General features: G+C 44.6%; 1 protein-coding gene across 1 annotated transcript in view; it reads right to left on the reverse strand.

The window, feature by feature from the left end:
* The window catches only part of HSPBP1 (HSPA (Hsp70) binding protein 1), a 91,014-nt gene that overhangs the window by 43,096 nt on the left and 35,011 nt on the right, over window positions 1-12,907 (reverse strand). Inside the window, exons 4-5 of the mRNA XM_082274361.1 lie at window positions 1,757-1,981; window positions 2-157 (exon numbers count right to left, since the gene is read on the reverse strand). Of these exons, the coding sequence (XP_082130487.1) occupies window positions 2-157; window positions 1,757-1,981 (381 nt within the window). The remainder of the gene's footprint in view (window position 1; window positions 158-1,756; window positions 1,982-12,907) is intronic.

Below are 12,907 nucleotides of genomic sequence, written 5' to 3' on the forward strand. Positions count from 1 at the left end.
CCTTTTTGTTCCGGATGGCTATAGAGCAGATTCTGCAGTAAAAAAGCCGATTTTATTTTGAGTTTCTCTACATCACTCTGCATGGCACGCATCAAAACAGAAAACCCATCTATCTTCACAAATTCAGCCAGCCCAGCTTCTTGCTCCCGAACCAGGCCTGAAAGCCACAATTAATAGAGTTATTAAACATTCATATGTGACCACTTGCAAGAATTACTGTAACTACAACACTGTTATGACATTTCAATCATTTACATACAAAACAACAAACAACGCCTCAAAGTCCTGTCACGTGACTGTGCCTGGGCCTATGAAAGGCATCTTGGTAGCATGATGTCATCAGTTTGCCACAAGTGGGATTAAAGCGTCTCCTACTTTCTGGCAGTATACAAAGTTAGGGGTCACAGCAGGGAGCTTCAGCTGGTAAAACCACCAACATATACACAGCACACACTGCTCTGGCATCAGGATTTTGAGGACTGTTTTTTTCCATAGGCTGGCTGATTAGTCCAGTTGCTAATCCTGAATGACACCAAAATGTCTGCAGCCTGAACGAGTATAAATCCGTCAAGTATTAGGGCTAATTCACACCATAGAAACGCAGCCCAGATGCATTCCAGATGCTTTTCTGCATGTGTGTTTTTGTTGCCACAGCAGTGTTAGGAGATCTTTAATTTGCAGACAGCCTTGGAGCGGTGTATACTCTACTTTCCTTTTTATTTTATCTTGTGCACAGGCGTTTGGGCGACGTTTTTAATGCTTCTCAAATGCCTGCTTTTAATGCCATTGTAAACTTAGCCTTAAAGTGATACTTAAGTCTGTTTTATTTTTTCCTTTAAAAACAATAAACATATTATACTTACCTGCTCTATGCAGTTGGTTTTGCACAGAGTAGCCTGGATACTCCTCTTCTCAGGTCCTTTGCCTGAGCTCCTGGCCCCTCCCTCTTGTCAAGTGCCCCCACAGCAAGTAGCTTGCTATGGGGGCACCTGAGCTGAACCACAGCTATGCGTGTCTAGTCAGACACAGAGCCACAGTTCCACCCCACCCCCTCTCTTTTCATTGGCTAACTTACTTTGATTGACAGCAGTAGGAGCCAATGGTGCCACTGCTGTGCCTTAGCCAATGAGGAGGGAGAACCAGATGACTGAGGCACTCGTGCACATCGTGGATCAAGATGGGGCTCAAGTAAGTATTAGGGGGGCTGCTGCACACTGAAGGTTTATCTTAATGCATAGAATGCATTAAAAGAAAAAAAAACATTTTGCCTTTAGAACCACTTTTAGCCCAGTCGAATGACCAGCTTGTGTCGAATGGGCATACTGGAAAACCAGCAATGAGCGCTGGCAACCAATGGCTGTGAGCACTAACCAGTTTATTCTAGAGGAGGAGTTGGAGTGCCCATCCATCAGAATACAATGTCTCAGTGGGAGAGATCGCTGCATCAACATCGCTCATGCTGAGGCAGCAATCTGTCAGTAGGTTTTTTTGGTTGAACTAGAAAAAGAAAACTGAAAGTGTGTACCCAGCTTTACACATTGTGCAAAATTAATTTAGTGTAGAATAAGACTGGAAGAGTGAGACACTGCTAAGCCTTGTAATTGGTATATCAGAATAAATAGCTGGAAATTTCTTTGCCTGAAGTCCTCAAAACAGGAGAAGCCCAGAAGCATTTACACATATCTAAAATAACAGTTTTGGGTAGATTTGCACTTTAAATCAAATATATAAGAAGTAATCTAAGTGATGCACTTACAAGAAATTGCAAAAAGAGCTTTTATCCTGACTTGTTCACTGCTGTCAAGATCCAGTAATTGCAGCAATTTGCTCATAGCACCAAGACATAGAGCACACTCCTGAACAAATGGTACATTCTGGCTACAGGTGCCAACCAGGTCAGCAGCTCTCCAGCGAAGCTCAGCTTCAGGGCAACTCAAGTAGCGATTTAGCAGCAGTTCCATCCCGCCCAGCTTGCAGAAATCTGTCAGAATTAAAAAAAAAAAAAAAAAAAAAAAAAAGGAGACAACTCTAAGTATATAAATCACTACAGAGTTTCAAAATCAAAAACATCTAAGAACGAGTGCCAAATACTAAACGAACCTACCATTTTCTAGTACCTCCACTCCAAGTAATTTTCTGCATACACGAAGGGACATACTTGTAAAACAGTGAATGTGACCTTTACCAAAAGTTGACAGATGGTTAATCATTCCTTGTAAATTTACATGCACTAGGAAGATTCGCCTGCAGTAAATATTCAACAAATGCTACATTCACTGCTTTACAATTGCCCCTTGTCCTCAAAGCACAATGCTATGTTAGATCAGAGCAAATGGGTGTGGAGTACAGTGTTTCACATCATGGGACTTTTAAAGGGGCCCTGTGAAAACAGTAATATAGTAGCTACTACTGAGGACTTATTTTTGCAGGTGCAGGCTCTAGGGCAGATATGCCAACACTGAACCTACTACCTAGTTAATGACCTTAAACAAGTATACAAACTTTTCAGAATTACTGACTGAAGTCAGTGAAGTCAACTGGTGGAAGCCCCAACTAGAAATAATGCTCTACTGGGCCTTCTAAAGTGAAAGAAATTATTTGATTCTCTGCAGATTTTGTTAGTTTACCCACTTACAAAGAAATGAAGGGTCTATAAAATTTTATCATAGGTGTATCTTAAATGATACAGACAGAATATGAACCAAAAATCACGATACAAATGTTAAAAATGGAGTTGCAGTTCAGTCAGTAAAACAAGTATTTGATCCCCTACCAACCACCATTAATTCTTGCTCCCACAGACTGGCTAAAGTAAGTGCTCATGTGGTACACATATTAGTCCTGTCAATTTAAGAAGGCGCACAAACTAAAATGGGCTACAAGACATTCAGCAAGAAGCTTGGCGAGAGGGAGATAACTGTTGGAGCGATTATTCGTAAATTGGAATTACAAAATAACCATCAATCACCCTCAGTCTGGAGCGCCATGCAAGATTTCGCCTCATGGGGTAAGGATGATCATGAGAAAAGTGAGGGATCACGCTAGAACTACACGGGAGGAGTTTGTGAATGATCTCAGGGCAGTGGGGAAGGCACATGTACAGGCCTGTCTGAAGCTTGCTAATAAACATGTAAATGATTCAGCGAAGGATTGGGAGAAAGTGCTGTGGACAGAAGAGACCAAAGTTGAGCTCTTTGGCATTACCTCGACTAACAGTGTTCGGAGGAAGGAAAATGATGACTATGACCCGAAGAACACCATCCCTACAGTCAAGCACGAAGGTGGAAACGTCATGCTTTGAGGCTGTTTCTCTGCTAAAAGTACAAGCCAGCTTTGCCACATTGAGGGGCCAAATGGATGGGGCCATGTATTGTTAATTCTTGGGTGAGAACCTTATTTCCACAGCCAGAACACTGAAGATGGGTTGTAGCTTGGTGTTTCAGCATGACAATGACCCAAAATATAACCCCAAGGCAACAAAAGATCGGCTCAAGAAGAAACACATTAAGGTCATGGAGTGGCCTAGCCAGTCTCCAAACCTTAATCCTATAGAAAATGTATAGAGGGAGCAGGAACATCAAGTTGCCAAGCAAAAGCCGAGAAACCTTAAGGATTTAGAGAAGATCTGTAAAGAAGAGTGGAACAAAATCCCTCCTGAGGTTTGTAAAAACCTGGTAACCAACTACAAGATATGTCTTACATCTGTGCTTGCCAACAAGGGATTCTCCACCAAGTCATGTTTTGCTTGAGGATCAAATACTTCATTTATTCACTGAACTGCAACTAAATTTATAACATTTGTATCATGTTTTTTTTTTCTGGATTTTTGGTTGATATTTTGTTTCTATCATTTAAAATACACCTATGATAAAAATGATGGATCATTAATTTCTTTGCAAGTGGCCAAATTAACAAAATGTGCAAATTCTCAAATAATTATTTTCCCCACTGTATTTTCAAATACCACAGATAATTGCAGATGTAGAAGGAATAATTTTGGGTAATAGCGATCACAATTACACAACTATAGTATTTACATTTGCCATAAATTATAGGGAGACATATGGGAAGGATAAAAACACTAAACTTCAAAAGAGCCAACTTAACTAATCTGCACTGCATGGTACATGATACTGAATGGGATCAAATTCTTGCAACAAAGAACACTGAACAAAAGAGGGAGTGCTTTAGGGACATATTAAAGGATAAGTTCACCTTTCATAACATGTTATAAAAGGACCGGCCCCCGATCCCCCTCTCCGACAGCTAGCGGGGATCTTCTCCCAGTGCCTACTGTGAAAAAAAAAAAAAAAACGCAGCCGTGGGGCTCTGCCCGCTTGGCAGCATCACTCACTCATTCACAAGGTTCTGTGAATAGAAAACTACAAGTCCCGGCAGCCTTAGCCACTGTCGGTTTGTAGTTCTCAATGAACTACCATGTTGCTGTGACCGCAGTGGAAGTTCAATGGCTCTTCCTGTTAGTGTATCAGCTTGCCCGTATAAGTTCATACAAGCAGATACACTGGTCACACACCGCAATTGTAATCTAATAAAACATCCTTTTTTCTTCAAACATGGGACAATAGCGCAGGATAGGTTACAGTTGACATGTTTCACATGTAGGAGTGCTTCGTCATAACCTTATGAGGAATTGGCAAAACTACAAAGAATGCAATTGGAAATGCAAGAGAGCAATACAGGTAGCCAAAACAGATTAAGCGAGACACATTAATTAGGACATGCGTGAGCGGCGCTGTGCTCCGTCACTGGTCCCAAAGTCTTCTGGGACTTGCCTTGTGTCCCAGAAGACTTCGGGAGGGAGGCGAACTTCTGCTTACAATTTCCTAAGGCGCCAAAGGAGATTGTAGCGGAAGTGGGAGCGGGTACCTGTCTAAAAGCGGGTCCCCCCCCCCCCCCCCCTCCCCAAAAGCTCAATTTCACAAACTGGAACCGAACCGGGGAGGAGGCCTTAAAGCAGAAATTTCCCTTGTGGGTGGAGCTTCGCTTTAAAGATGATCAGGGAAGTTGGTTACAAGCGACAGGGAGAAGGCAACTGTATTAACCACTTGCCTACTGGGCACTTAAACCCAACTTCCTGCCCAGGCCAATTTTCACTCTTTGAATGCTACACTGTACCCATACAAAACTATTTTTTTCACACAAATAGAGCAGGCAGATGGGGGGGGGGGGGCGTCCCCCTATCAGAACACAATATGACAGCAGGGGAGATTGCTGTACTAATATCACACTATTAGTACAGGGACTACTCCGAAGCTAGACTGCAGAATGTCCACATCTGGTTTTCCCCACCTTTGACAGAAATTTTAGAAGAACATCTTAAGGTCTAGGCGTTGGGGGCTTAGGAATTCCTCTTACCAATTGTCCATAGTCCAACTGTCCATTCCAGCCTCCAAGGGAACTGGAATGTAAGTTTCCACCCAGAACACTAGCAGATGTGTTTCCCTTACAACAGCTTGACTTCCAGTGCCCCCTTGATGGTTTATGTAGGCCACTGCTTTGGCATTGTCTGACTGCACCCTGATGGGTGACCTGATGGGTCCAGTGTTGTAGAGATAGTCTGATGGCTGGTAGTTCCAGAATTTTGATAAGGAGTATCAATCATGTTCCCCTGGACAGTCGGGGAATTAGAACCTCTTCCCAGCCTGTAAGGCTGGCATCCTTTGTCACCACCTTCCAAAGCATATAAAAAGAATGACTTCTGCAATGTTTGGAAGAATAGAACCATTGGGCAATCCAAGATTTGGATCGGTTTGTTCTATGTTGTAAGTGTGTTACATTGAGGTTTGGAATAAAGAAATGAACTGAGAGGTGCCATTTTGACCTGGGAGTATGCATGTGGGATCTTAGGGAAGTAATTTTTTTTCCTAAGGAAGGAAAATTTTGGCTTGGACTGGTACTCCAAATGGTATGGAATAGAGGGCAGACTTTGGAAAGTTGATTATCCAAATGTTTGAATAAACTGAATCGTCCTTTGGGTTTAGCTAGACAAGGTTTTGGCTAAGGGGTCCTTTAGTAGAAGGTAATTTAGGCAACCTGTGACATGAATGTCCTGAAGAGCCAGAAGCAGGGCAAGCACTTTTGGGCAAGCATTTTTTCTCTCATCTAAAAGGCAGGTTTCACATGGACTTCAGCTTGTATATTAGCAGTATAAACGGTGAGATTTTTACAAAGCATTTGCAGAGCTTTCAACAAGCTTTGTTGAAGCTTTAAAGTAGCATTAGGCTCCAGTTTGTAAATGTTAAGCACAGATCCTACTGGGAGTACTGATTAATACTTTAACACAAGCTGCTAGCATGCTTCAGAACTATTGCAGCTTGATTAATGCCCGCTGAAGCCTGCTAGCAGTTTGTTTAAAGTGGCAACCCATCAGGAACCCATATTTTGTTAATGGACAGCTGTCTACTATGTAATTGTGTGTTATGTTACTTTTACTTCTACTAATGATATTGTGTTCCCGTCTTTGACTAACTGTAAAGCTTAATTTCTCGACTGAGGATGCATTATATCATGCATCATATATATTCCTTCTGTATGCATGTCCTCCCTTATAGAACTTCCAAAGAACGTAAAATAAAGTTAGACTGCTCATTCAAATATATTGGGCTGTAACAATTTTGATCCTGATACATTTGCAGTATACCTCAACACACACTGACGAGAAAGTGGGAGTAAAATTAGCCCGATCAGCGAGGTCAACAGCAGTAATAGTAACATTTGTTCCTGGGACAGGTCCCATCATTTTCGGTTTTAGTTTCAACAATCTTCAGGATGAACAGAGTGGTGATTCTCCCCAATAGGGACACGGACAGCAATTAAAATTAGACAGAAGGCCTAGCCCAGTGATGGTGAACCTTGGCACCCCAGATGTTTTGGAACTACATTTCCCATGGCATCAACAAAAAATAGTGTAGAAAACTGTAAATGATTAAAAAAAACTAGATAGAATATTGTACTCACAAGGCACCTGATAAGGTGCTATGGCATGACAGGTGGCTGAAATACTGGACCAGAAACATTAGCAACCGAGGATCCTTGCCTTGGCCAGTGTCTGGGGGGAGGGTTGACCGTAGAGGATGGAACACTACCAGCACAGATGGATGGAACCATCACTGGGGCTGGAGCCTGGAACAGAGAACTGAGCGCCCTTGCTGCTGTGCACCATGTTGAAAAAGGGATGCATTTCAAATCATAATTGCTTCTTCCTCAGCCTGTCAAAAGGTTGACAGGCTGAGGAAGAATCCATTGTGCTTCGAAACGCAAAGTTGTAATAAAGCCTTCACATTTTACTACACTATGGGGTGTGAGCCTCTCTCCCTCTTGATGTTTTTGCAGCTTTGTAGCATTAACCCACATAGATTAGAAGCAGCACCTCTACAGCTGCCAATAGCCTGTTTTTTTTTACCTCTGGGCTACCCGCTTGATTAGTCGTTTTTACTGTTGGTTTACTGATATTTTACTTATCCACTGATTTAGGTTACCACAGAGTACTCAAAGTTTTGTGGTTAACATTGACTTTTTGTTCATCATTGCCAATCTAACGCTGACTATCTAATCAAGATTAATCTGTGGTAAGCCTCTGTGGCTCATTACAGACCACAAGGAGCAGGGAGACATTACTCTGGGTGTGAGCGCAGTGGGTCTGACAGGCCTGTTTGCTATTACTTTGGCATCTCTATATTCATCCAACAATCACCTTAATCAATAAAATCTTTATACAGGCATATATCTTGGCTCAGATCACACCACCTATGGGTTATCTATGAAAAAAGGGCATTGAACCTGGAAGTGAGACATACAATACATCCTGACCCAATCCCTTCATCATGGGTGCCATTCAAAGGGTTAGAGGTCAGTTCATGTTGATCAAGCACTGATGTATTGTATACAATGGATTTAGACATCATAGACTTGTGTGGCTACAAAAAAGAGATGGACTCATATTTTTTGGCCTCTATGTTATGCAGTATCTCTTTTAAAGGCCCACCTTCATTTGTCCACACCATCATAAGCCAAGAAGGGAGGATTAACAGAAGTCTACATAAACCACTGACAGTGCAAATGTAAAGTATGTACATAAATACAATGCCTGAACATCTGAAGTAGGAAAAAGCACAAAAAGCTAAAAAAAAAAAAAAAAAAAGGAATAATGTTTTGAAGTAATATATCCACATCAATGTAGAGATATTCTTTTCTAATCCCCGCTCTTTGCGTGTAAGATTAAATGGTAACTTCCCCTTAATTGTAAATCCTCTTACATGATCAGAATGATGTTGAAGTGCTGAGCAAATGAGCCCATAATGTTTCCCAATTTGTACCTTCAGAGCAAAAGTATACCTAAAAGGCAAACATTTTTTTTTCAGTTTTGGACAGTTGGGAAATGGATTAGAATATCTATTAGGTTTTATTGCCATCCCCTCATGTTTAACACAGCTTTGGGATGTCCCAATGGTTAAGAAGATCAGGAGCTGTGTCCGTCAATGAACGAAAGAGAAAATTGGATTTTTGACTTACAGTAAAATCCATTTCTCTGATGTTCATTGACAGACACAGCTCCTGATCTTCCCAACCATTGGGTTATACTGCCCCCTACAAGAGTAGGACACTAGACGGAATAAAAGTCTGGCTACGCCTATGGGCAGTCCCAGGGGGTATACTCCCCTCTGCTATAGGTACTCAGTTTTGTTACAAGCAGTGTCAGAAGAATTACAACTCCACAGAGGGGTGGATGCTGTCTCTGTCAATGAACATCAGAGAAATGGATTTTACAGTAAGTCAAAAATCCCATTTTCTCTTTCGTTCATTGACGGACACAGCTCCAGATTTTCCCAACCATTGGGACATCCCAAAGCAGTGTTAAACATGAGGGATGGGAACAGCAAAAAAGAAACTCCCAAGGCTAACTATAGCCATCCAGGTAAACAGGAGTTCAACCAAAACAACTGGAGCTCACCTGAAAACAACAATACACCCTCAAAGAGGACCAGGTTCTCTAAACAGCAGCCTGCAAAACTTTGCGGCCAAAATAAGCATCCGCAGATGCCAACACATCCACTTTATATGACTTTGTGAAAGTGTGCGCCAACAACCATGTGGCCGCCCTGCAAACCTGCGTCACTGATGCTTGATGACGGAAGGACCAGGAGGCACTGAGCGCCCGAGTAGAGCCTTGACAGGGAAAGGAGGAACCTGACCCCTGATGGAATAGGCCTGAATCACTGTCTGTCTGATCCATCTGGAAAAGGTCACAGAGGAAGCAGACAACCCTTTTCGAGGCCCATCCATGAGCACAAATAGTGAGTCTGACTCCCTAAAAGACTCCGTAGCTGCCAGGAACAATCTAATTGCCCGGACCACATCGAAGGCATGCAAGGCAATTTCCTTTGGATGTTTTGGCCTGGGACTTAGGGAAGGTAACACAATGTCTTCATTCAAATAAAAATCAGAGACAACCTTTGGAAGGAACAACGGACAGGGGCAAAGAACCAGTTTATCACTGTGAACCACCAATGACAGTGAACGACAGGATAACGCCACCATTTCCGACACCCTGAGCGCAGAAGTCATAGCCACCGACTCAGACAAACCTCTGTCCATTATCACCTGGCGTTCAACGCCAGCGACTGTAACGCAGGATGGAAGATCAGTCCTTGGGACAGCAGATCCTCCCTGAGAGGAAGCTTCCAAGGAACAACAGCGACCAGCCACACTGAGCCCGGCGAGGCCACTAAGATGACAGGAATCCCTTCTGCCTCGATCCTGTGTAGAAGTCTTGGCAGAAGATTGAGAGGAGGGAAGGCGTAAATCAGACGATATTGACCCCATGGGGCAGCCAGCGTGTCTGGTGTTCGCCAGAGGATCCCGTGACTGAGACACAAACCTCTGCACCTTTCTGTTGAGCCGGAGATGCCAACAGATCCACCTCGGGGTTGCCCCACCGGAGACACAACTGATGAAACACCTCCAGATGAAGGGACCACTCCCCTTAGTCCAACGCCTGTGGATTGAGGTAATCTGCCAGTTTTCCAACCCGGGGAAGTGAACTGCGGAGAGGGCTGGAACCAGCTGTCCTGCCCACCTTAGAATGCCGGCTACCTGCAGAGCCACCAGGGCACTTCCTGTGCCCCCCTGGTGATTGACATAAGCCACAGCTGTGGCATTGTCCGATTGAATGCGCACTGGACATCTCTGAAGAGGATTCGTCCAATGTTCCAGGCACAGTCTGATCGCTTTGAGTTCCAAGACATTGATCGGTAGTCTGGACTCTTCTAGTGTCAAGATCCCCAGAGCAGAATCAGCCGGATCGGATTGTCCAGAGACTGCGGATTCATGTCCCATTTGGCCAGAATCTCCCTTTGCAGGGACCTCCTAAGGAACTGTGCAAACAGAACCGCCTCGAAGGTAGACACCATCAGGTCCAGCACCCGCATGCAAGTCCGGAGGGATGGCCCTCTGCTGGACAGCAGGAGACGAATTGTGGCCTGCAGTTTCTGGAGTTTGTCCAGAGGAAAGGGCACTCTGGCTAAGTCAGACCCAGATAGCCCAGCTTTGTGGACGGAAACCAGAGCAGACTTCTGAAAATCCAGAATTCTGCCAAACTCCCTCAAGCTCATATGGGGATTTCCAGGTTTTCCACTAGAACAGTAGGATACACCGCTCGCAGAAGGAAGACGTCCAAGTACCGCGATCCCCCATTGGCATAACAATGCTAGCACCAGGGCTAACACTTGTGAAGACCCGAGAAGCAGAGGTGAGACCAAACGGTAACGCCACAAACTGATTATGCTCCTCTCCCATGGCAAAGCGGAGGAAACGCGGATAATCGGCACATATTGGAATGTGAAGAATAAGCATCCCTGATATCGATAGAGGCAAGAATATCCCCCTGATGCAGGGATGCCACCACCATGTGAATGGACTCCGTTGGAACTTCTGCACCTGCACAAAGCAGTTCAGTGCCTTGAGGTCCAGCATTTGACGCACCTTGCCTTTCTTCCTGGAAACTGTTAACAGGTTTGAGTAAAAAACCTTGAAAACATTCCGATGTCGGAACCGGGACAATCACCCCTTGAAGTAACAGGTCTTGCACCACCCCAAACTAACCCTGTAAGCAGTCCAGGGACAGGCCCAAGTTGAAAGGAAAGAACCTTGCTAAGGGGGGTAAGAGCGAAACTCGATCTTGTAGTCGGTCCGTATGACTTTGTGGACCCACTTGTCTTGTACCAGGGAAGTCCACGGGTCCGGAAACCAGCAAAGACATCCCCCACCCCCCCCCCCCCCCCAATACGGGTGAGGGTGCATCTTTAATGCTGAAGGAGTTATACAAAAAAAAGAGTGGGACTGGGACTGAGACGTCCCCTCCCGCTCCTTGTAATGACAGCCAAGCGGCTTCTCAGCTGCATTGTTTGTCATTACAAGACCGCCGACTATGGACGCCGGTACTGGGGTGATGCCTCTAGCTGCAGGCATCACTTTGGTACAGCACTTTACCGAAATATCAGCAATATCGGTAACCTCAGGGGCCGATTCCGATATATCAGAGAAAGTGCATATCGGTCCCCGATATATCAGCATTGCCGATAATCGGTCGATCCCTAATTTATAGCCCCTTTTGTTCAGTTTTGTGCTTTGTCCACGGGTCATGAGAAGCCCGCTCTCCACTTGCCAGACCAAAGTTCACTTGGATCCACCAGAGGAGGCCCTGAAAGGCTTGGTTCCCTTGTCAGTCACCTCTGAGGGACGAAAAAACTTCTTATGAGACGAGAAGGATGGCCCACATCTACGACGAGGGTCCTTGCCCTTACTAGCCTGTGGAAGAAAGATACTCTTTCCCCATGTGAGACCCTTAATTAGGTCATCCAGGCTAGCTCCAAAAAGGTGATCTCCTTAAAATGGAAGATCAGTCAAGGCCTTTTTAGAAGTCTGGTCCACAGACCAGCATTTGAGCAAAACATATGCCGAACAACCACTGCTGAAACAAGGCATTACAGATAAACTGCAGCCCCTGGATCAACTGGTCTGCCAGCTCAGAAAAGGCGGGGGGGGGGGCTACTCCCCCTCCAAATCAAGGCATAAAAACTTAGCCCACTCTGTCAAGAGTTTGCGACACCAGTACAATGGTAAATACAGGCAGAGTGCTGAACCAGCCACAGCAATGTTCCCTCTAATTTTTTACTGGGCTGAGCAAATAAAAAAATTTCTGAGCGCAGTGCTCCCCAACCTTTTTATCGCCGCGGACCGGTCAACGTTTGATCATTTTTCTGTGGCCCCCAATCAATGCAGAGTGCCCACAGCATTGCCCCCAATCAATGCAGAGTGCCATAGCATTGCCCCCAATCAATGCAGAGTACTACAGCATTGCCCCCAATCAATGCAGAGTACTACAGCATTGCCCCCAATCAATGTAGAGATGCCAGCGTGCCCCTTTTCAATGTAGAGGTGCCAGTGTGCCCCCTTTCAATGTAGAGATGCCAGTGTGCCACCTTTCAATGTAGAGATGCCAGTGTGCCACCTTTCAATGTAGAGATGCCAGTGTGCCCCCTTTCAATGTAGAGATGCCAGTGTGCCCCCTTTCAATGTAGAGATGCCAGCGTGCCACCTTTCAATGTAGAGATGCCAGTGTGCCCCCTTTCAATGTAGAGATGCCAGCGTGCCACCTTTCAATGTAGAGATGCCAGCGTGCCCCCTTTCAATGTAGAGATGCCAGTGTGCCCCCTTTCAATGTAGAGATGCCAGTGTGCCCCCTTTCAATGTAGAGATGCCAGTGTGCCACCTTTCAATGTAGAGATGCCAGTGTGCCCCCTTTCAATGTAGAGATGCCAGTGTGCCCCCTTTCAATGTAGAGACTCTTCAGTCCCGAGTCTAGTAATGGTTCTGCCATTTTTTCAGT

This window comes from Pelophylax lessonae (genome assembly GCF_965119305.1).
Source record: "Pelophylax lessonae genome assembly, chromosome: 12".
Classification (NCBI taxonomy): domain Eukaryota; kingdom Metazoa; phylum Chordata; class Amphibia; order Anura; family Ranidae; genus Pelophylax; species Pelophylax lessonae.